The sequence below is a fragment of the Strix uralensis genome, chromosome 3 (genome assembly GCF_047716275.1).
Source record: "Strix uralensis isolate ZFMK-TIS-50842 chromosome 3, bStrUra1, whole genome shotgun sequence".
In the NCBI taxonomy this organism is placed as follows: Eukaryota; Metazoa; Chordata; class Aves; order Strigiformes; family Strigidae; genus Strix; species Strix uralensis.
Window position 1 is genome coordinate 17815592 of NC_133974.1, and position 20568 is coordinate 17836159.

Below are 20568 nucleotides of genomic sequence, written 5' to 3' on the forward strand. Positions count from 1 at the left end.
AACAATCTTCTATGTTTTATCATCAGTTGTATATTGAGAATCCATTTTATTCAATTCTGCAGTGAAAAAGTGGTAACTGTTCAGTTGTTTTAATGTTGCGACTAATGGAAAAACTTTAAAAAATTCATCATTCTAAAATACTGGTAAAGGTTAAACATACCTTTTACCTTTACACTTTGACATTGGATACTATGCAACTTTTGTTGACCATTTGTTTTTACTTAGATCTTGCTTATGTAGGACTTATTTTCTCTGACTTGCTCTGATTTTGGATTTTGAGTCTTTTGTGGTAAGCTCTAATAGTTTTGATAATTACCTAACATTTCTGTGGATGATTTACCTTTGAACAAGAATGTGCCAGTAATAACAACTATTATATGGGAGGAATATGTATACAAATATAGGTGAACCTATCTGATTTTATGTATGCAAATTGTCATATTGAAAAGATTTCTTAAAGCAAAGTCCCGTAACATGGTATTCATATTACAGGACATTTGTCTCCCACGGAGTCTGATGGTGACATGCTGGGTTATGACCTATACAGCAGTGCTTTGGCTGATATTCTGAGTGAACCAACCATGCAGCCACCTATCTGTGTAGGCTTATATGCACAGTGGGGAAGTGGAAAATCTTTCCTGCTCAAGAAACTGGAAGGTAAAATTTGATTTAGCTTTTTCTGTAGGTTCAAATCCACCAATGAAAAGCATCATGTGGGAATTACTACTTTCTGCAACATCTGTTGGTCCATGTAGTGTATCCTATCTCTGTTTCTGTAATGAAAGGATTTAAACTTTATCATGGTCAGCTATCTGTAGGTTGTTTTGTTCATGTATACAATGTCAAGACAATCTTTAAGTGTGCTGTCTGTTGTCCTGTGGGTTTACTGCAGCAGTGAATCTACCTTTTAGGTCCTGCTGCAAACAGGACTGCTGAACTACACCTTGCTGGGGGTGGTCTTGTGTCAGACCAGGTTCAGCCCTCTTTTGCTGCAGTATAATTGCACCTCCCATGTGTCATCTTAATTTTTTTTTTTAAGTTTAAAAACAAATTCGAGGCTATTAATATTTTTTCTCTGTACTGCATTCTCTCTGCGCCTAGTTTTCTTCCCCTTTCCCCTTATTTACTTTGAGCTTTTTAACTTTCTGAAATGACATAGGAAACCAAATGAAGTATATGAAGAGTCAATATTTTCCACAGTGGAAATAGCATCTTATTTACAATTACAACTTTCTAACAAAGGATGTTTTTCTAGGATGTTTCAGTGTAATTCAAAATACACTTACTAATCTTGGTGTTTCTTACTTTCTGTGATTTCTATGTTTTTAAAAGCTGTATTAGTCAAAATGGGATCTCTGCATTCATTTTGCTCACGTCACACCTCATGTCATAAACAAAAAGTGGTGTGCATTTTTAACTGTGATATTTATTGTTGATGAACTCATGTTTTTAAAATGCTTTTTCAGTATTTTCCTCCTGTTCTTCATTCTTTTGTTCTGGATTGTGTATTTAATGTTTCTTATTCAATAGATCCTAAATAAGCTTCTTTGGGATGTCCTGTTTTAGTAAATAAGAAGCAACAAACAGAAATAAATACTGACGACTTTACATTGTACTGGTGTGTCTGACTATTTGAGGAACATGGTCCAGATTTCAATGATGGAGGTTTTGGGTGCTGGGATTTTTTTGACATACGACAGATTTATTTTTCTTGGTGTCAAAAAGTGTTTTAAACTTTTGAAGGAGGATAGGGAATGTCATGGCTTTTAATATGCCTTTAAAAGTAGAAAATCTGCAGCAAACAGTGCAAGTGTTATGTATTTAAATGGTTTCATTCATTGCATGGGTGAAAACTTAGGGGTTTGCCTTAATGTTTGAAGAAGAATTCAAGCGTCATTGTCTTTTTTTGTATCAATAATAGGGAAAAGTTATACAGTCTAGTGAAAAAGTTTCTTTTCAAAGATGAAGTTCATTATAATACCTTTTTTGATTTCTGTTCTAGGATGATTTAACATGTTAACTGGTCTTTTTTTTTTTTTTTTTTTTAGATGAAATGAAGACTTTTGCAGGACAGCAGATTGAGCCTCTGTTTCAGTTCTCCTGGCTTATTGTATTCCTCACACTTATGCTATGCGGAGGTTTGGGTTTATTACTTGCTTTCACAGTGGATGCAAAGCTTGGAATAGCGGTGTCACTCAGCTTATTAGCAGTACTCTACATTTTCTTTAGTAAGTCTTATTTTATATGAAGTTTGTGAAGGTTTTTATCTATTTTTGGAATTCAGTGTTGTTTTGTAGACGTGCTTTGTGATTCATTAAAAATACTAAATGTTCTTGTAGAAAATAGGATCCCTTTGGACCCTTTCCTTGTGGTTTGCATGTAATTTGTGACGGCATTCTTGAAAACAAAGAATAATTTTGTATATTACCTTCATTATGTTACTCTTACCATGCTGATTTTTAGCCATAACTGTTAAAAATTCTCATTCCACTCCTTTTATGGAACTCCAGGCCTTATCTGTTCAAATTTCATGGTTCTTTCAGTTGTGAGCATTGACTGAAATATAGCCATAACATCTATTTTTGTTTTTAATTTTTTAGCTGTAATTTACTTTGGTGGCCGAAGAGAAGGTGAGAGCTGGAACTGGGCCTGGGTATTAAGTGCAAGGTTGGCAAGACATATTGGATACTTAGAGTTGCTTCTCAAACTCATGTTTGTGAATCCACCAGAATTACCAGAGCAAACCACTAAAGCTTTACCTGTCAGGTTAGTTATGTAATTTATTTATTCTTGAATGAATAATTCAGGTTCACTCTGATACTTTTCAAACTGTGCATATTAATGTGCATGTTTATCTCCCTGTGAAAAGCTGTTGAGATTCCTGTTTGAAAAACAGTAGCCCCAGAAGGTTATTGTAGTTAAATTTTTCAGTGTGAAGAAAATAGGAGTGTTTTCAAGAAAAATTCTGTGCCAAAGTTGATGAAAGGTACTGCTTTTTAGTATTAGGGGTTTTGACTATCATACTAACAAAAATTTGTAACAGACAAAATAAGAATTTACTTTTCTGGTATAGCTTACTGTGTATAATGTTTAGTGTTTTTTTCACTACTTTTGTAAATGTCGTCTTTTCCGTTGTCTTGTCTTCCCGCCCCCACTTTAAGTAGGGCATCCAGACTGCTCAAAGCTTCTAGCTTACCTGAAAGCAAGAAAATTTATGACATGTATTTTATAGTTTTGTTTACTCCTGTTGTTTAGAGACTTGTATTTTAGTCTCATAGTGCTTTTATGTGATCTTGTTCTTCTGTATTTTTTTTAATCCTCCATAAATATTTGAAAATAGCTCAGAATGCAATTTTAAAAATACTTGTCAATATTACGTTTTGGCATCATAAAGATATTTTTATGTTTTTACTGCCGTCTGAGGTGCCGTTAGTGATGTGATCATTTTTACCTTTTTCAGAAATCGAGTTTTAAAATAGGAAGTGGGGCAAAGAATAGGTTGATAACAGGAGAAGAAATAAATACTTAAATTCCATGTAGAGTTTAAAAAAGATTAAGTATTTAAGTATTTTCCATTTTATACCAGTTGAAAAAACTTTCAGCTGCAGAGATGCAGGAGGATTTTTGTTTTGGTTGCCAAAAAATATTTAAAGCTTTCTAAAGTACATAAAATATATGGTTTTTTTCTCTTTCAGATTTTTGTTTACGGACTACAATAGACTGTCCAGTGTAGGTGGAGAAACTTCATTGGCTGAGATGATTGCTACCCTCTCTGATGCATGTGAAAGGGAATTTGGTTTCTTAGCAACAAGGCTATTTCGAGTTTTCAAGACAGAAGATACACAAGGTTTTTATTACCTGAATGACATTTCCGATTATTCTATTTCAATGCACTGTTATCAGGGGTTCTGTTTTTCACATCATAGGCTCTTTTTAGAAACTATTACAGCCATGCAGAAATTCATACAGAAGGGAAAACTCTTGATATTGTTTCAGAGAGAAAAATACCCTGTTTTCTTTTCTTATCTTGATTTTATTAATATCATAAAGGAATATCTTCTGTGAAGTATAGTTTTCAGAAGTGTCAATAGAAATGTATATTTATATTAAATACTTTTAGATGCAGCATGGTATTTTTCCATAGCAATTAAGTTATTGTGTCTCAGTCAGGTAAAGTATACTTTTGAGTATTGCTAAGAGAAGCTTCTGTTTAGTTTATTAGATTTTTATTCAGAGCTTTCATGAGTGACCATTACTTATTCTTTGAAATAATAAATGTATAGAACATGTTGGTCCGAAGCCATAAATTGCTGTGATCAGTGCTGGTAAGAGGTGATGAAATATTCCTGCTTGATCCAAATGGAACAAACTTTTTTCTTCTGTCCCATCTGTAGATTTCTGAAAAAAATACGCAGAACAGAGTATGATATTGTGAAGAAATGCAGTTCTTGAGGGTAACTTTCAGTTCATAGAGGACTTCTGCTTTGAGTTCTTCTGAATTTCAGTCAGTTACTTCTCATTTCGTTTTGACCTTGACCACAAATTGAGGAATCTGTTAGATGCTGTCTCCTCTCACAAAGTGAAATGTTCAGACTCTCCTGTCTTGCAGAGGGTGGAAAAAACCATGCTATGTGCTGAACACAACTCACTCTTCATTGTTCTTTCTCAAATTCACTGAATGTTCTTTATGAAAGTGGTATGTGGTGTTTTTCACCTTATTTCCATATTAGACATTCTGCAGTTCTCCTTGACCTCAGTGAAACAGCTTTCATGATGTTGTAATTTCTCCCAACACTGATTTGAGAATGACAGTGTAGTGCTGGCTTCTTGGGATTATTTGCAGTAATCATCTTTTCCCTTTCATTTGTAATCTTGCATTTCTCTTGTATTCCTTGGCTTTGCCTTTATGTGCTCTTCCTACCTATCTAATGGATATTTTAAAAAAAAATTATCTATTTGATGATCTTGCACATCTTCTCCTTGTCTCCAGATGTTTGTAGGTCAAGGGTCATAGGTTTTTTGTCTCTCGATGTTCATAGAAATTCCATATAGGTTTCTTCTTAGTTTCCTGTATCTTTAATTTTTGTTACATCTTTAAACTCACAGACAAGCCTGTTTAATTGTGATTTCATTGTTGATGATTCCAAAGCCTCTCTTTAATCCAGTTCTGTTTCTTCCTAGCAAGAGGAGGTTTACATCCCTACTTCAGAATGTCTAAAACTGAATGTAATTATAACTGAGCTGTCATTCTTCTCTTCTTGCCCCTCACTCCTGTCATTATGCATTTCTGTTGCTTGTTCTGCATCACAATCCTATCTGTCACGTATGTCAGTTACGTGAAAGACCTTTTCAGCTCATACCTGGCTCTAGAATATCACAGAATCACAGAATCATCTAGGTTGGAAAGGACCTTGAAGATCATCTAGTCCAACCGTTAACCTAACACTGACAGATTCCAACTACACCATATCCCTCAGTGCTATGTCAACTCTACTCTTAAACACCTCCAGGGATGGGGACTCCACCACCTCCCTGGGCAGCCCATTCCAACGCCTAACAACCCGTTCTGTAAAGAAATACTTCCTAATATCCAATCTAAACCTTCCCTGGCACAACTTGAGGCCATTCCCTCTTGTCCTGTCGCTTGTTACTTCGTTAAAGAGACTCATCCCCAGCTCTCTGCAACCTCCTTTCAGGTAGTTGTAGAGGGCGATGAGGTCTCCCCTCAGCCTCCTCTTCTCCAGACTAAACAACCCCAGTTCCCTCAGCCGCTCCTCGTACGACATGTGCTCCAGACCCTTCACCAGCTTCGTTGCCCTTCTTTGGACACGCTCGAGTAATTCAATGTCCTTTTTGTAGTGAGGGGCCCAAAACTGAACACGGTAATCAAGGTGCGGCCTCACCAGTGCCGAGTACAGGGTTAAGATCATTTCCCTGTCCCTGCTGGGCCACGCTATTTCCGATGCAAGCCAGGATGCCATTGGCCTTCTTGGCCACCTGGGCACACTGCTGGCTCATGTTCAGCTGGCTGTCAATCAACACCCCCAGGTCCCTCTCTGACTGGCAAATATCATACATGGGCCATGTATAAACCTTGGGTATTCTTTTGATGTTGCATATTTAAAATTTGATTTTTCCGTTGTGGTTCAAATACTGATTTTTAGCTGTCATCATTTTGCATCAGATTATTGCTGTGTTCTGTTCTTTGTTATCAACAAATGTCTATGGAAGATGTGGATCTTCTAGACTTGTACACCACTAGATATGTACAGATCCTAAAGGCAGAGGCTGCTACTTTGGAAAAAAGCTATTTCTTTGATCAGTCCTTTAGCTGTGCTAACCTCCAACTGCAGTATTCTTTGTCTCTTCCTTATCAATCCATTTGAAGTCACAGGTCTATATTCTCTCTCAGGCTCTTGTGATCTGTCCAAACCTTACGTGCTGCAGTCTTCCCTTGTTAGTGTGTGTTTTAGCATGCAAGAAAGAATAGTCTTAGGTTGTAGCTTGCAGTTTTGATTTAGTTCTCCAGTGGCATCATTACTGTTAGATTATGTGTCATGTTTCTGTTTAAAACCGAGTAGTTACCATACTGTTTTCCTAGGATTTACTTGCATAAATATACTTTACTGAGACACGCCACAAAAGGGATGATACCACTGATATGAAATCTATTTAATAATTTCCATCCAGTGTGGATTTCTTAAAACAATGGAAATAAACTGCATGTTAAAGGAGTATCTCCACTTCATAATTTCCAAGAATTTTGGCAAATCTTGGTGATTTTTTTCACGTTTGTGACTGGATGGTAACATTGCAGTAACCATTTGTACAAGTTAGTGTTTTAGGAGAAGTAGCAAGTTAACAGATTTTGCACTCACCTGTAATTACATTTTACATTCATTTTAACAGCAAATACTTGTTTCCTAGGTAAAAAGAAATGGAAGAAAACTTGCTGTCTCCCATCCTTCGTGATTTTCCTTTTCATACTGTCTTGCGTTGTTTCTGCAATTGCGCTGTTGGCGATTTTTAATGTAGAACCAGCCAACATGACAGTGAATGTTATTCTCATATCAGTTACCTGTGTTGTTGGCTTGGCCTTTTTCTTGAATTGTCGCACGTGGTGGCAAGTGATGGATTCAGTTTTGAATTCTCAAAGAAAACGTCTTCACAGTGCTGCCTCCAAGCTTCACAAGTTGAAAAGTGAGGGGTTCATGAAGGTAAGCATTTATATGAATTGGCCATTAAAAAAAAGTGAAACAAAACCCCAAACCTGTAGCCTTCTTAAGATGGGGCACCATTTATTTAATCAGGGCAAGAATGAATTAAATTTTAAAATATTCTGAAGTTGAAAAACTAAGTGTAACTTTGCCTGTCTGCAAGACCTCTTTACTAAGAAAGGAATGACAGCACTGAGAGAACATTCCAAAACAGTCCACATATTTCATGAAAAATGATAGAAAATACTCTTGTTTTGCTGGGTTGTATCTAAACTGATAAAAAATGTACCCATCAAGCTCTTACCAAATATTCTGTACGCTCCTATTTGAAAATAAACTTCAGCATCATGATGGCTACCTTCATAGATTACAGCTAATACATTGTATAACAGTATGCTGCGCAAATATTTTTGTAGCACAGAAGACCTTAACTCTGTCTTGCTACTGTATTTCTTGACAATTGTTTTTTGAGCGGTATTTATCTGGCATGACTTCAGCCATTAGGAGTTAGGTTCACCCTTTGCAATCAAAGGAGAGAAGTAGGTATTTCTGGAGAGTTATGACTTAGGTCATCTTAAATGTGCACATTCAAGATGAATCTAGTGAATAGATCAGATTTTAATGTCTACCTGTTAGCTGCTGAAATTAGGGCAGGTGAATTCCACCTTTGTTTCTATATTAAGTTGTAAAATGTGTAACTTAACGTTGAATAACTTAAAAAAAATCTTCAGATTGCATGTCCTGAATAGGAATGACTGAGCATTAGAGCAATAGCATGATTTGCTTGGCTGGAAGGCAGATAGAAAATTTTAGTGTACATTTTATGCAAAGAAATTTTTGAGTATTAGCTGAAATGACAAAAACTCTTTTGTTTACTCTTGAAATACTGCTTTACAGTGCATAAATATTACTTTCTTTTTAAATAACATTGTAATGGAATTTGACGAAGGATACTTTGTTACATTAAAGTGGAATATGCGATTCTGCTGTACATTTTTGTGCAAATAAGAAATTAAAATTTTGGAAGTGACAATTTAGGACTTTAGCTTTGGGTATTTATAAGAGTTTATTTTTGTTACTTATTGAAGTATTTTTGGGGCAAGTAGCAATCTACAAAAGGAATTATATACATTTTTGTGAGTTTTAAGTATTAGAAAGAGATGTCTTTTCCTTCTTTGCTTTTCATTTTTATAGGTTTTGAAATGTGAAGTGGAACTGATGGCCAAAATGGCAAAAACCATTGACAGCTTCACTCAGAACCAGACAAGACTTGTTGTAATTATTGATGGATTGGATGCTTGTGAACAGGACAAAGTTTTACAGATGCTTGATACTGTGAGTTGGATCATTTTATAAAGATGATCTCTGGATCGTCTGGATGATCTCTTCCATAGATGAGCTCAGATCCATACAGTTATTGTATATTTTCTCTAGAAAGAAGGCATCTATACAGAGTCTGTGTGTTGTAATCTTTTAACGTTTGTGTACATTGGCATAACTGTAATACTAAGAGTGATGGGTTTTTAAAGTTGAAAATTAAATCCAGTACGACTGTGCATGTTAATACTTCTGAAAATTTTTGAACTGATCAGATGTAAATTATTGAAAATTAATATCCTGTTGAAACAAACTTACAATGTTTGAAGAGTTTTCCTACTTACTTTTGAAGCACTTTAGATGAGAAATACTTAAATGCTAAATAATTGGGGGGGGGGGGCGTGGTAGGATGTTGCTGCATGATACCTTCTTGGTGATGACTTCCACTGTAACTACTACTGCTGATTTGTCAAGTATGCTTATTTCCAATTGTGGATAAGTTCCTAATATTAGATATCTTGTATTGAAGAAACTGACATCTCTATACATCTCTTGTCCTCCCAAGTTTGTAACTCGAATAGAATGAATATAAAATGTTTAGTGAGACATTCAAAAGGTCCACAGTTACTACTTCCTATTATTGACAAGGTGTACTGTCTGCTTTTTTACAGGTGAGAGTCTTGTTTTCAAAAGGCCCGTTTATTGCTATTTTTGCAAGTGACCCACACATTATTATAAAGGCTATTAACCAGAATCTCAACAGTGTTCTGCGTGATTCAAACATAAATGGACATGATTACATGCGAAATATAGTCCATTTGCCTGTTTTTCTGAATAGCCGAGGGCTTAGTAACGCCAAAAAACTGATGGTATCTTCGACAACTAATGGGGATATTCCCTATACAGATAATGCAGGTAAGGTTATGCAGGAGGATGATATGAAAGTTACAAAAACAGTGTTCCGAAAATCTGGCTTTTGGAACAAACTATTTAAATAATTGGCAGATCATTAATGTTACTTTATAGATCAGTCAGATGTATATGAATGGAGAAAATGCCTGCCTTTTGTTTTCCTTTCTGTAGGATTGCATGAAGAGGTTGACAGGAGAGTTTCTCAGAACAGTCTTGGAGACGTTACCAAGCTTGGTAGCAAAACTGCTCTCAACAGGCGGGTGAGAAGGATTTTTAGACTAAATGGAGATACTAGTAATACCTTTCTTCTTTTCTTTTCTTTTTTCTTTCACATTTTTAATTGTGTCAACTTGGAAGACTTATCAAACCACTCTTGAAATTAATATAAATGACCCATGTAGGAAAAGTACATTCTTAAAGCAGTGGACTGATACACTATCAAACAGGGGAAAGTTTGCTTGCTCACCAAAGTGTTCTTTTCCGCAAATACTTAAATTCAGCTCTCTGTGAATGCTGAGATGATACAGCATACTAGTAGTAGTTATGATCTATGTATGTATATTTTGGATTTTTGTGTATAAGCCCGTTATCACTTGATTACAGGATGTTGCAACAAGGGGCAGTAATTGAGCAAATCAAGGAATTTAGAATATTACAGTAGCAGGCTTTTACTGCCACGTGTCCACCACACTTTCTTTCCTGCTTTCTGTTGTGTTTTCCCGTCTTTATGTAAAATCAGAAAGTGGTTGGATAAAAGGTATCTAGAAAGTAGTGAAAATCAATGCAGTCTAAGGATTCCGAGGTATCTGAGCTGCCACAGGTAGAGATTTGGGAAGTTTTGTAGCAGAGGAACCTGATGTTCACTTTAATTATCAAATGTAGTTAGTTAATGGATGGCATTAACTTTCTGTAGAGACAGTAGGAAATGAGGATGGCAATGCTGAAATCAGTAGCTTTTTTTACAAAATGTCTCACTGTGTCACTCTATTTTGCCCTCTCAGAATTAGCATGGAAGTGGAATGTGTAACTTACCAGTTCTTGGCTTATATGTAAATAATGTTCAACTGTTACACAACTAAATCAGAATTAAATTCTGGTAAATATTTTTATGGTATTTCATGTCAATCTGTTGTGGTTTGAGCCAAGGGGGCAACTAAGCACCACGCAGCCGCTTGCTTACTCCTTTCCCTTCAGGTATGGGGAGAAGAAAATAAGACAAAAGACAAGGACAGGAAGGGATGACTCACCAGTTATGATCACAGGCAAAAGACAGACTCGGTAGGGGAAGAAAAAGAACATCAATTTAATTTAAACAGCACCACCACTTAATTTTCCAATCAGAGTAGGACAGTGAGAAATACAAACACATGTTAAAAACACCTTTCCCTCACCCCTCCCTTCCTCCTGGGCTCAGCTTTGTTCTGGATTTCTCTCCCTCCTCCCTGCCAGTGGCGCAGGGGGGCAGGGGAGAGGGGGGTTGCGGTCAGTGCATCACCCATTGTCTCTGCTGCTCCTTCCTCCTCAGGGGGAGGACTCCTCACACACTTGCCCTGTTCCAGTGTGGGGTCCCTCTCATGGGAGACAGTCTTCCACAAACTTTCCTCAACATGAGTCCCTCCCAAGGGCTGCAGCTCTTCATGAACTGCTCCAGTCTGGGTCTCTGCCACAGGTCACAGTCCTCCCAGTGACAAACTGCCCCAGCACAGGCTTCCCCCAGAGTCCTGGCCTTCTTCAGGTGCAGCCACCTGCTCCGGCGTGGGGTCCTCCATGGGCTGCAGGTGGGCATCTGCTCTACCGGTGACCTCAATGGGCTGCGGGGGGGACAGCCTGCCCGCTCACCACGGGCTGCAGGGGTCTCCACTCCAATGCACCTACACCGCCCCTTCCCCCCTCTGGCTTCTTTCACTGACCTCGTTGTTTGCATAGGTGTCTCCTTCACAACTCCAACTCCCCCTCCCAGGTTCCCCTTCTTAAATACGTTATCACAGAGGTGCAGCCACCATTGCTAATTGGCTCAGCCTTGGCCAGAGTTGGGTCTGACTTGGTGCCAGGGGAGCTTTGAGAAGCTTCTCACAAGGGGCCACCTCTGTAGCCCCCTCCTCCACTACCAAAAACCCCACCACATACACAGACCCAACACACAAGCTCACAGACACATGATTCACAAAGGTTCTAACTTTATAATCAAGTAAAACTGAACTATTTCAAATACATAAAAGGTTTTGATACTGATCAGTATTCCTTGTTTTCTTGTATCATTATCAGGATACTTACCGAAGACGCCAGATGCAACGTACCATTACACGCCAAATGTCTTTTGATTTGACCAAGCTGTTGGTTACAGAAGATTGGTTCAGTGATATCAGTCCTCAGACCATGAGAAGATTGCTAAATATTGTTTCAGTGACAGGTAAGTGTGGCACCTTTGTGTACAGTAAACAGTGTTGTGTTTTGGTTGCTTGTAGTTAAGTTCAGACTTTTTGGTGGATAAACTAAATTTACAAATCAGTCCATGTGTTGATTTTGAAAATCCTTTTGAAGCAAACTCTTCTAGGGTACAAGCAAAGATTATAGAGTATTCTATGTAGAATTAAAAAAAATAAAATTGTGATTGTTGTTTCATTAACTTTTGTTGGGAGGCAAATGATTGTAGTCTACATTTTTAGAAAGTTTTATATTTTTTAATTTTGAAGTGGGAATAATAAAATACATGTTTCAATTTCATAATACTCTAATGTGAACAAAGCTTGTAGTGCTAGTATCTTGAAAGGTAGACTGCGAGGCTAAACTAGGTGTGTATCCTTTACATTTTTGCTATGGATATTTGGAGTCCTTTTTCCCTAAATGGTTGTCTGGGACTGAAAGCATTTTATGACCTGTGTTCCTTCAAAAAAATGCAATCAGGCCATTGGTATTTTTGAGGTCTAAAAATTGGAAACAACTGGAAAAGGACTTACGGAAGTCTAATAAAATCATGTTTCATGAAGTAAGTGAAAGGAAAATTATTATTTACTGTCTTTTCTGTTACAGACACTAAAAGGCACTGAATAGCCTTACAGCTAACTGGTTCAGAACAAACAAATTGAGTGACTTTTCACACTGTATGTAGTTAAGTGCATGACTCTGCAACAGTATGATATGGATGCGGGAAGCTTATATGGATTCAGAAATAATTAAATACCTGAAAAGTAAAATTCATCAAGTGCTAATACAAAGCAAGCAATGAACCACAAATCACCAGGGGCTGGAACAACAAAAGAGAATATTATTTTTTCCCCGGGTTCTGAAGCTTTTACATAAGCATTTGCAATTGTGCAGTATGAGGCTTCTGGGCAACTTGGACTTTTACTCAGAATTGGCTTGGTCTTTAACCAGAAAAAAATATCCTGGCAAAAACTTGAGCTTAATTTCAGTATCCTTAACTCATTTTTGTGTTGATGTGAAAGCCAATACCAGCTTTTACAAAAGGATCAATTTTCGTGTTTTCTCTGTTCCAGACTTTGTATTCTGAATGTTTATGATTAGTATGTGGACCCTTTTAGAAAACTGCCGTTATTCACCAGGTGCTAGTGAAACACATTTTTTTACTGTGAGGGTGACTAAGCACTGAAGCAGATTGTCCAGGGAGTTTATGGGGTCTCCATCCTTGGGCATATTCAGAAGCCATCTGGACACAGTCCCAGCCAGCTGGCTCTGGGTGGCCCTGCTTGAGCACGGGGGTTGGACCATATGACCTCCTGAGGGCCCTCCCAACCTCAACTGTTCCGTGATTCTGTGAAACAAACAATATTAACAGTTTCTAGGACTAACTGGAAAATGTAAGGGATTCACAGATATGTCAAATATATTGTCTTTAATACTTAAGAATATTTAATACTCTAGCATGCATATTTAGCATATTAAGTTAGGTTCATTAGACAAGATAGGATGCAAACAGGAAGGTTAATTCAGGAGAACTTTTTGCCAGGCAAGGTTATTGGCTCATAAAATAATGAGTAGCATAATGATTGAAGAGACAGTGAACAGTTGTTCCTCTACCTATGGCTGAGTTTAGAAAAGGACAAATAGTGCTTTTCAAATTTGAAATATAGCTAGTTGAAAAAACATTGCATTTACTATACAGATATTTCTGCTTTTGTTTTCTTTTGTTTCTTTTTTTATATCTAGTCTTGCATGCAATTGTAGCTTTTCCATTGACCCATTAGATATCAGTGGTGCCTTTAAGAAGCAGTGTGCCTTTGAGCTCTTCCCTAACAAATTGATCCTAATTACAGCTCCCTACATTACAGTTTGAGGAGGGTCTTGGAAGATGACATTAGTCCTATTCTCTGCAGCTCCCGTGCTGTAGAACTCTTTCCTGAATAAAACAGGTTACTTGTTTTTATGCCACTTTAACTGTTTTAATCCGAGTTCCTGGTTTTATGATAAAGGATCTCAGTAAATGGCAAGCAGTACTACACTGCGCAAATGGAGAACAAAGTGAATATTACTGGGTTTTGAAGGAAAAGAGTTCTGCTCTTGTTTTTTAGTTATTTCAACATTAATCAGGTTATCACAAGCTCTGGGTTATGTTAATGAAAGTAGAATCTTTAAAACTACTGATTTCAGTAAGCCTAGTAAAATTTGATTGCTAGGAAGACTGCAGTACAATTCTACCAATAATACTAGCAATAAAAGATTATGCTAAATGACCTTTGTCGTTTTTAGAAATACGACCTATGTCTTTCTGCAATAACATTTAATTCTTAAGTAAAAAAGTTCACAGATCAGGTTAAAGAACTTACATAGCTGTTACTTTGAGGGGAAAAAAAATATCTTTCAAAAGAGAAGAAAATCCCCTGTGTTTGTTCCCTCCTTCCCTGTTATATTAGGTCGTTTATTGAGAGCTAATCAGATCACCTTCAATTGGGATAGACTGGCTAGTTGGATCAATCTCACAGAGCAGTGGCCATATAGAACATCGTGGCTCATACTGCATCTTGAAGAGACTGAAGGTGTTCCAGATCAGCTGACTTTAAAAACCATCTATGAGAGGTAGGTGTTATTCTGGTAATGGTATGCACTTTGAATGATTCCTGTAGGGGTCATGATTAATGATTATTAGAATAACATGGCTTTCAAAGAGCTACCAAGTTGTGATTTAAAATTCTCACAATCTTACTTTCTTCTGTTTACTTCTGGAAACTTTCAAATTACTTTTGTTGCTATTTAATGCATCATGTACGAATGAGTGCTTTGTATTAAAAACCAAGAGAATTATACTGGAATTCTTTCACAGATAGCTAGCTGTGCTTCTGTCTCTTGATATAATTATCATCTTTACCTTGGCCAAGCTATAAGTTGTTTGTTTTTTTCCTTAGTTAGAAATCTAAACTAAGCTCTGCAAGAACTGCCTTTATTGGTGAAGATCTCTGAAGGTTTGGTGCTTAGCAAGAGTGCTTGAGGCTATGGCAGTGCCTTGTGCTGCAGTTAAGGAATACAAAAGTGAAGCATGACTTTCTCCATTGCTGGTACAAGCCGCTGTCCAACAGAGCTGTCTAGGTATTGCAACTGAGAACAAATGGGCCCTGTGTTGTCAGTGAACATGCCTCTCCAGAACCTGACTGCTTGTAAGAAAGGACTTGTGAATTGTGACAAGTGACCTGATGACAGTGGGAGAAATGGAACAGAAAGAATGTCACTGGGAGTTGGGCCTATAGGAAAAAAGCAGAATCTGAGAATGAAAGTCAGTGAGAGGAAAGAGGGGTTTGACTTGTGTAAGAAATAACTGAGATCAGGTGAAAAGAACAGCTGAAGTAAAAGGGGAAGAATGGGATTGATTGAACAAGTTGCCAGAAAATCTAGAGACTTCGCAGGGTCCAGGGAGAGAATAGAGAGGAGAATTAACTCGGACAGAAAATTTTGGGAAGGTGCCCTGCACTAAGAGTCAAGGAGTGGGAGAAGATGAACTGGATGAGGGTCTGGGATGGGCTAGAAGTGGTTGAAGTGTTGAGAATGGAATTAGGATTGATTGGGAAAGACTACAGGAGTGGGTCATATTAGGAAGGGAAAGTCGAAGTGGGGTTAATATCTGAACACAGAGAACCCAGAAAGTAGAGGGACAAGGGTGCACTGGGCATGATGAGGCTGAGAACTGAAGATAAACAAAGAGGGCAAATAGTAGACTGGAGTGGCTTCAAGTTGGGCGGTTGTTGCTGAAGTATCAAACTTGAGAGGTAAATAAGTGCGTGATTAGAAAACACTTTTCTTTAGAAAATGGATCCAGTTTCTGGGTTTTACATTTCCTCCTTGAGTGTAAGATACCTGTGAAATCGTAGATAAAGTAATGGGAACTCACCTCTCCATTGTGAGTTCACATGGCTGGTGTCACATATTTATATGATCAGCTAAGTACAATAGTTCAGAATCATCAGGGATTCCCTCTCCTGTCATGCTTTCCAGTACTCCTGCTGTAGATATTTCTAACTTATCTTTATTTAGATTTGCTGTATGTCATGTTTAATAATTTAATATTTTCAGCATTTATACAACAAACTTATTACAATCTTTTGATTATTAGCATCAATAGTAATAAATCACTTTGGAGTGATCAAAGTCCAAAGCTATCTTCAAGACATAACAATGTTTATGTTTTCTGATAAACCAGAGGTATTAGAGACCTGAATTGTTCTCACAAATGAGTACTAATAATTCCAGTATAAAGCCAACATTAAATCTGTAATAAATCAACATGAGGAGAAGGAAAGGACAGTCACAACTGAATGTGAATGACTGACTTGGGTTCTGGATTATTTGTTGTTAGTACAGACACTTGAGCTGTTAATAATTCAGTGCCAACTGGAGTGTGTTGGGGTTTGTTAGTTCAGGTGTGGAGAAGATTCATGAGTCCTGCGGTGCTGTTTTGCCTCTTGCTATGCAGGTTGTGTTTGGGAGTAATACAGCCACTTGAGTAGAGTGCCAATTCATAATTGACAGTTATAAATGTATAAATATAGTGTATAAAATGGATCTGTAATGTGAAGAAACAGTAAGGAACCCTATACCATATATTAGACAAGGAAAGGTGATCTTTAAAGTAAATCTGTTTGTCTTCTACCTGCAATACCAGGAAAAAAAGGAAAAGGAAATGAGAAACAACATTCAGGATTCTGTCTTTAGCAAAAAATACCAACAGGATTATTTGATATGAAAATGGTAAAGTTACAAGACTGAGTTTCTTTTGACTTCTTAATCATTAAGAAAAGGGTTCATAGTAGTAAAATTGCCACATGCTCAGAGAGTTGTCTTTCTCAGCCACTTCTGCTGAACCTTTGTAAGGAACTAAATATATAACTCTACTGATGTAGTGACAAAGCTGAGATCTCATCTGTCTTGTGATTTGGGTGATCATCTTTACCGTATGCTGAATATGAAAAGCTCTGTGAACTCTTCTCTGGGATTATCTAATGCTCTAAAAATTCTGTTTTATCCAAAATAATCTCTTCTGTGTCATTGTTATTCTTTTTATCTACAACTGTTTGAAGTTATTTGGCTTGAATATCTGTTTCTGTATCAGTTCAAAGTAGAGTATTTACTTTAGTTCCTTATCTAAAACTACAGTTTCTGTTTTCTAAAGTTTTCTAGTCTATAAAGGAGCTTTCCAATTTGGAATCCCATTAATAGATACCAGATTTTGATACTTTTATAGCCTCTGTTGCTGTACTGAGTTTGTTGTCTTCCCTGCCTTTTATTCTGCAAGGATTTTTATTATTTTTTTAAATATTTTGGTACTTTAGGACAGGAGCAAGAATATAATTTTCCTAGTATTGAATAGTTTGTGTCAATCTGTTTTTTACTGTGACAGTGCAAATTCTTCTTTGGTTTTTTTGCTGCATTTCTTAACTCTTAAGTGTGTGGGGAGAGGGATCTGCTTGGACATCTCCCTTGGATGAAAGGAATCTTGTGGGTTCTGTGTTAAGTGTAGGAGTTCGATCGCATTCTCTGTATCAGGAGAATGCTTTAATACTATAGTTACTCTTCAACTTTTAAAATATCGTGTAAAAAAGCTTGTGAATCACCAGTGAGAACCCTCCATTGCCTTCGTCTTAGCTGCTGCCTGTGTGGGGCAGAGGGTTAACGCGATGGATCAATCTGTTACAGGTACCTTCAACTGAAGAGTTACAGTAGTCAATTTGTGTGTGCGCTGAGGGTATGGTAAGTGGTAATAAAACCTGTGTTGTTTTAGTGCTGTATGTTTGGAAGCACATTATAAGCAGCTCTGACTGTCGGTCTCGCTGATGCTGTGGGGAGTGGGGTTCGGCGCAGGAGCGAGCCGCAGTGCCGCTGTGTGGGGCGGCACGGTGCCGGCAGATGGCACTCGCAGAATGGCTGCCTGGCCAGCCTGGCTCCCACAGCTTCTGATCGCCTGGTTGTTTTAACATATTCTGTACTCATGTTTAACATTAGTGATATCTTTTTCACTAGATGCTTTGTTTTTCAGTATTTCAAAGAATAAACAATACTTTCACAACATATAAAAAGTATAGTAAAATGGAAACAAGTAGTCAAGCATTAAGAAATTAAAGAATCAAAATAATCTGCAGCTAATTCCCCTCTATGCATGCATTATGATATATAATTTATATGATCATATGCTATTTTGCCTCCGTAAGATTCCTGTCTTGTAACATCCAGAAATTATTTTGCAAAATGTATAGAGAGGCTATGTAGTAAAGGGGAGGGCTACTCTCTGTCATGTCTCAGTGCTATCTGTTGTATTTGAAAAGAATGCAGTAGGAAGATTGAACTAAGACAGCTGAAAGCTGCTCTAGAACTATTTGTCAGAGTTTGTGTGATGCTGGACTATCATACGTTTCGCTTGGGCAGTAATTTTGCCTCCCTTGGGAGGAGGTATCCAGCTCATGGCTCTGTAGGCTGATGCTTGTAAGCTCTCTGTTCAGAGCTGTATCCGAACCTAGTGGGAGCTCTGCTTTCAGTAGGTGGAATACTCTGAAAAAAACCTGGATATCTCAACTTGGTTACTAAATAAATATACCTGTATCTCTGTGCTTCAATTTGTTATTTTTTAAAAAAAAGCTAACCAATACATTCTTACTGTGAAGGATTGTTGGGGAAAGTAAATTTATGAGTACTTTCCTATAGATAGTATGATGCATATGGAAGCACAATATTGATGATTATGAAACCAGTTCTGTCAGGAGTAGTGTGTCTTACTGTATCAGACTATGCAGAGATGGGAAAACCTATTGAATGTTACATTGGCAATGTTTTCCCAGGGTCTTAAAAAAAAAAACCAAAACACCACCAAAATTAGACTTCAGTTTGTGGCACAGGCACACCTCTGTGAACAATCTTTATGGGTTGGAATCATTTAGACTTCTCTCTTAGTAACAGGTAGAGACACTCTGTTGTAATTCTTTCATAGAGAGGAACAAGTCCATGCTTTGTAATTGTGTCAGACTTTGAAAATAGAAAAATGCTGAGTCTACATTGTTGGCTTTCGTTTCAGATTCCGGAGAAAAATGTCTTTACTCCTTTTAGATCCTTAAATTGACTTGCTCTATCATCTCACTTCTATTCTCTCACTTCCAGCCTCTCTCTTTGCTGGTCTGGGTCTTTGCTTGGTTTAGCTTTCAGTTGGTATACTTATTAGTTACCAGTATTTACTCCTTTGGGTTTGTGTTGCCTTTTTAAGTCATCTCTCATCATCAGAATTTTCATCTCTCCTTGCAGGTTAAGCTCCTAATTCTGGTTTCTAATCTGTTGTGTTCTCCTTCCTCTTTTCCGTTTAGGTTGTTCTGTGGTCAAGCCCACTATTGTCATTACCGACCTCTCCATCCTGGTCTACTTTAATTATTTTTGCAATTTTATTTATAATTGTGACATACTGTTAATACTCCTCCACATTTGTTGTGCTGTGTTCTCCATGTTGCTGCAAAGAGTCTTTCTAATGTCAGTTTTGTGTAATGGCAAAATGGTTTGCAGAAGTTGCAAAAAGCAAATTTTTAAAGCCCTGAAGTGGAATAAAATACATGGGCTTTGTGTTAAATGAAGTTATAAGAGAATTAAGTTGTCAGATTAAAGCAAGTTTCTGTTGAATGTTTGCAACTGATACTTCTCAGATTTGTAAATTAGCCAGCCATGGGAAGTACTGTCTTGTGAAAACTAAATGAAACATCCATGACACCAGAATAAATGTCAGTGCCAGATCTAAATAAATGATATACTGCAAAAAGCTACCATGACTTTTGTAGAGAGAAGATATGTTTCAAGAAACTGAGTTCTCAACAGTTAATGAACATGTGAAGAAGGCAATGTAATATTTTGAAATTTAAGAAAGTTTAAGCAAGATCTTGATCTAAGAACATGTAAATGTATTAAAATTTAAGGTAAATAACAGGCAAGATTGCCTCAGGAAAACAAAAGAAGGAAGTGAAAGATAGGAATAATAGTCTCATGAGAAACTTGCAGGTAAAATTTCCAGAGACAGTACTTGTGCTCTTTGACATACCTGTAAATGGTCTGGCAGAGGGAGATGATGTAATGTGGGGGTATAACCAGGACAGCTGTTTCACAGAGCGTTGTGGAAGTAGCTATGAGTAAATTGCTGATCAAAGTCATGGTGGATATAGATGTCATAGCATACTGGGGAGAATAATCTCATCTATAATCCTGCTAGCATAGTAACGGGATGTAGATCTGCATTGAGGAAAGAAATTCACAAATCATTGCTGATTTCTCTGAAAAAATACGTTCAGTGTTCAGCAACAGTCAGAAAATGAAACAGTGTCTTTAGGAGTTATTATCAAAGCAATGGAAAGAAGGAAGGTCTTGTATTACACAAATTTTAATGTATCTAAATTCTAAACACTATGAGATTCTAGTCATCACATTTCAAAAGAGTTGTACCAAAGTAGAGAAGATATTAAAGAGGATGGGGAGAGCCCTAATCTCACTTCAAATTTTGCTGTGAATATCGTCACTGTCCAATTTTCCATGTAGTGAGGAGTCCCACTTTTGCTTGAATACTTTTTCCTCTGTTTTTGGATTCTCAAGTCTTCCTCAGTGTAAGACATTTGAGTAATTTATTTCTTTTCCCCCAAGGCCTTAGTTTTTCATTTCA

General features: G+C 37.2%; 1 protein-coding gene across 6 annotated transcripts in view; it reads left to right on the top strand.

The window, feature by feature from the left end:
• Positions 1-20568, top strand: part of KIDINS220 (kinase D interacting substrate 220) — an 85263-nt gene that overhangs the window by 29410 nt on the left and 35285 nt on the right. For all 6 annotated transcript variants that reach the window (XM_074861605.1, XM_074861603.1, XM_074861608.1 and 3 more), the window contains 10 exons: positions 493-657; positions 2049-2228; positions 2601-2766; positions 3696-3847; positions 6928-7217; positions 8412-8552; positions 9206-9449; positions 9618-9706; positions 11712-11856; positions 14318-14480. In XM_074861605.1, coding sequence (XP_074717706.1) covers positions 493-657; positions 2049-2228; positions 2601-2766; positions 3696-3847; positions 6928-7217; positions 8412-8552; positions 9206-9449; positions 9618-9706; positions 11712-11856; positions 14318-14480 — 1735 coding nt within the window. The remainder of the gene's footprint in view (positions 1-492; positions 658-2048; positions 2229-2600; positions 2767-3695; positions 3848-6927; positions 7218-8411; positions 8553-9205; positions 9450-9617; positions 9707-11711; positions 11857-14317; positions 14481-20568) is intronic.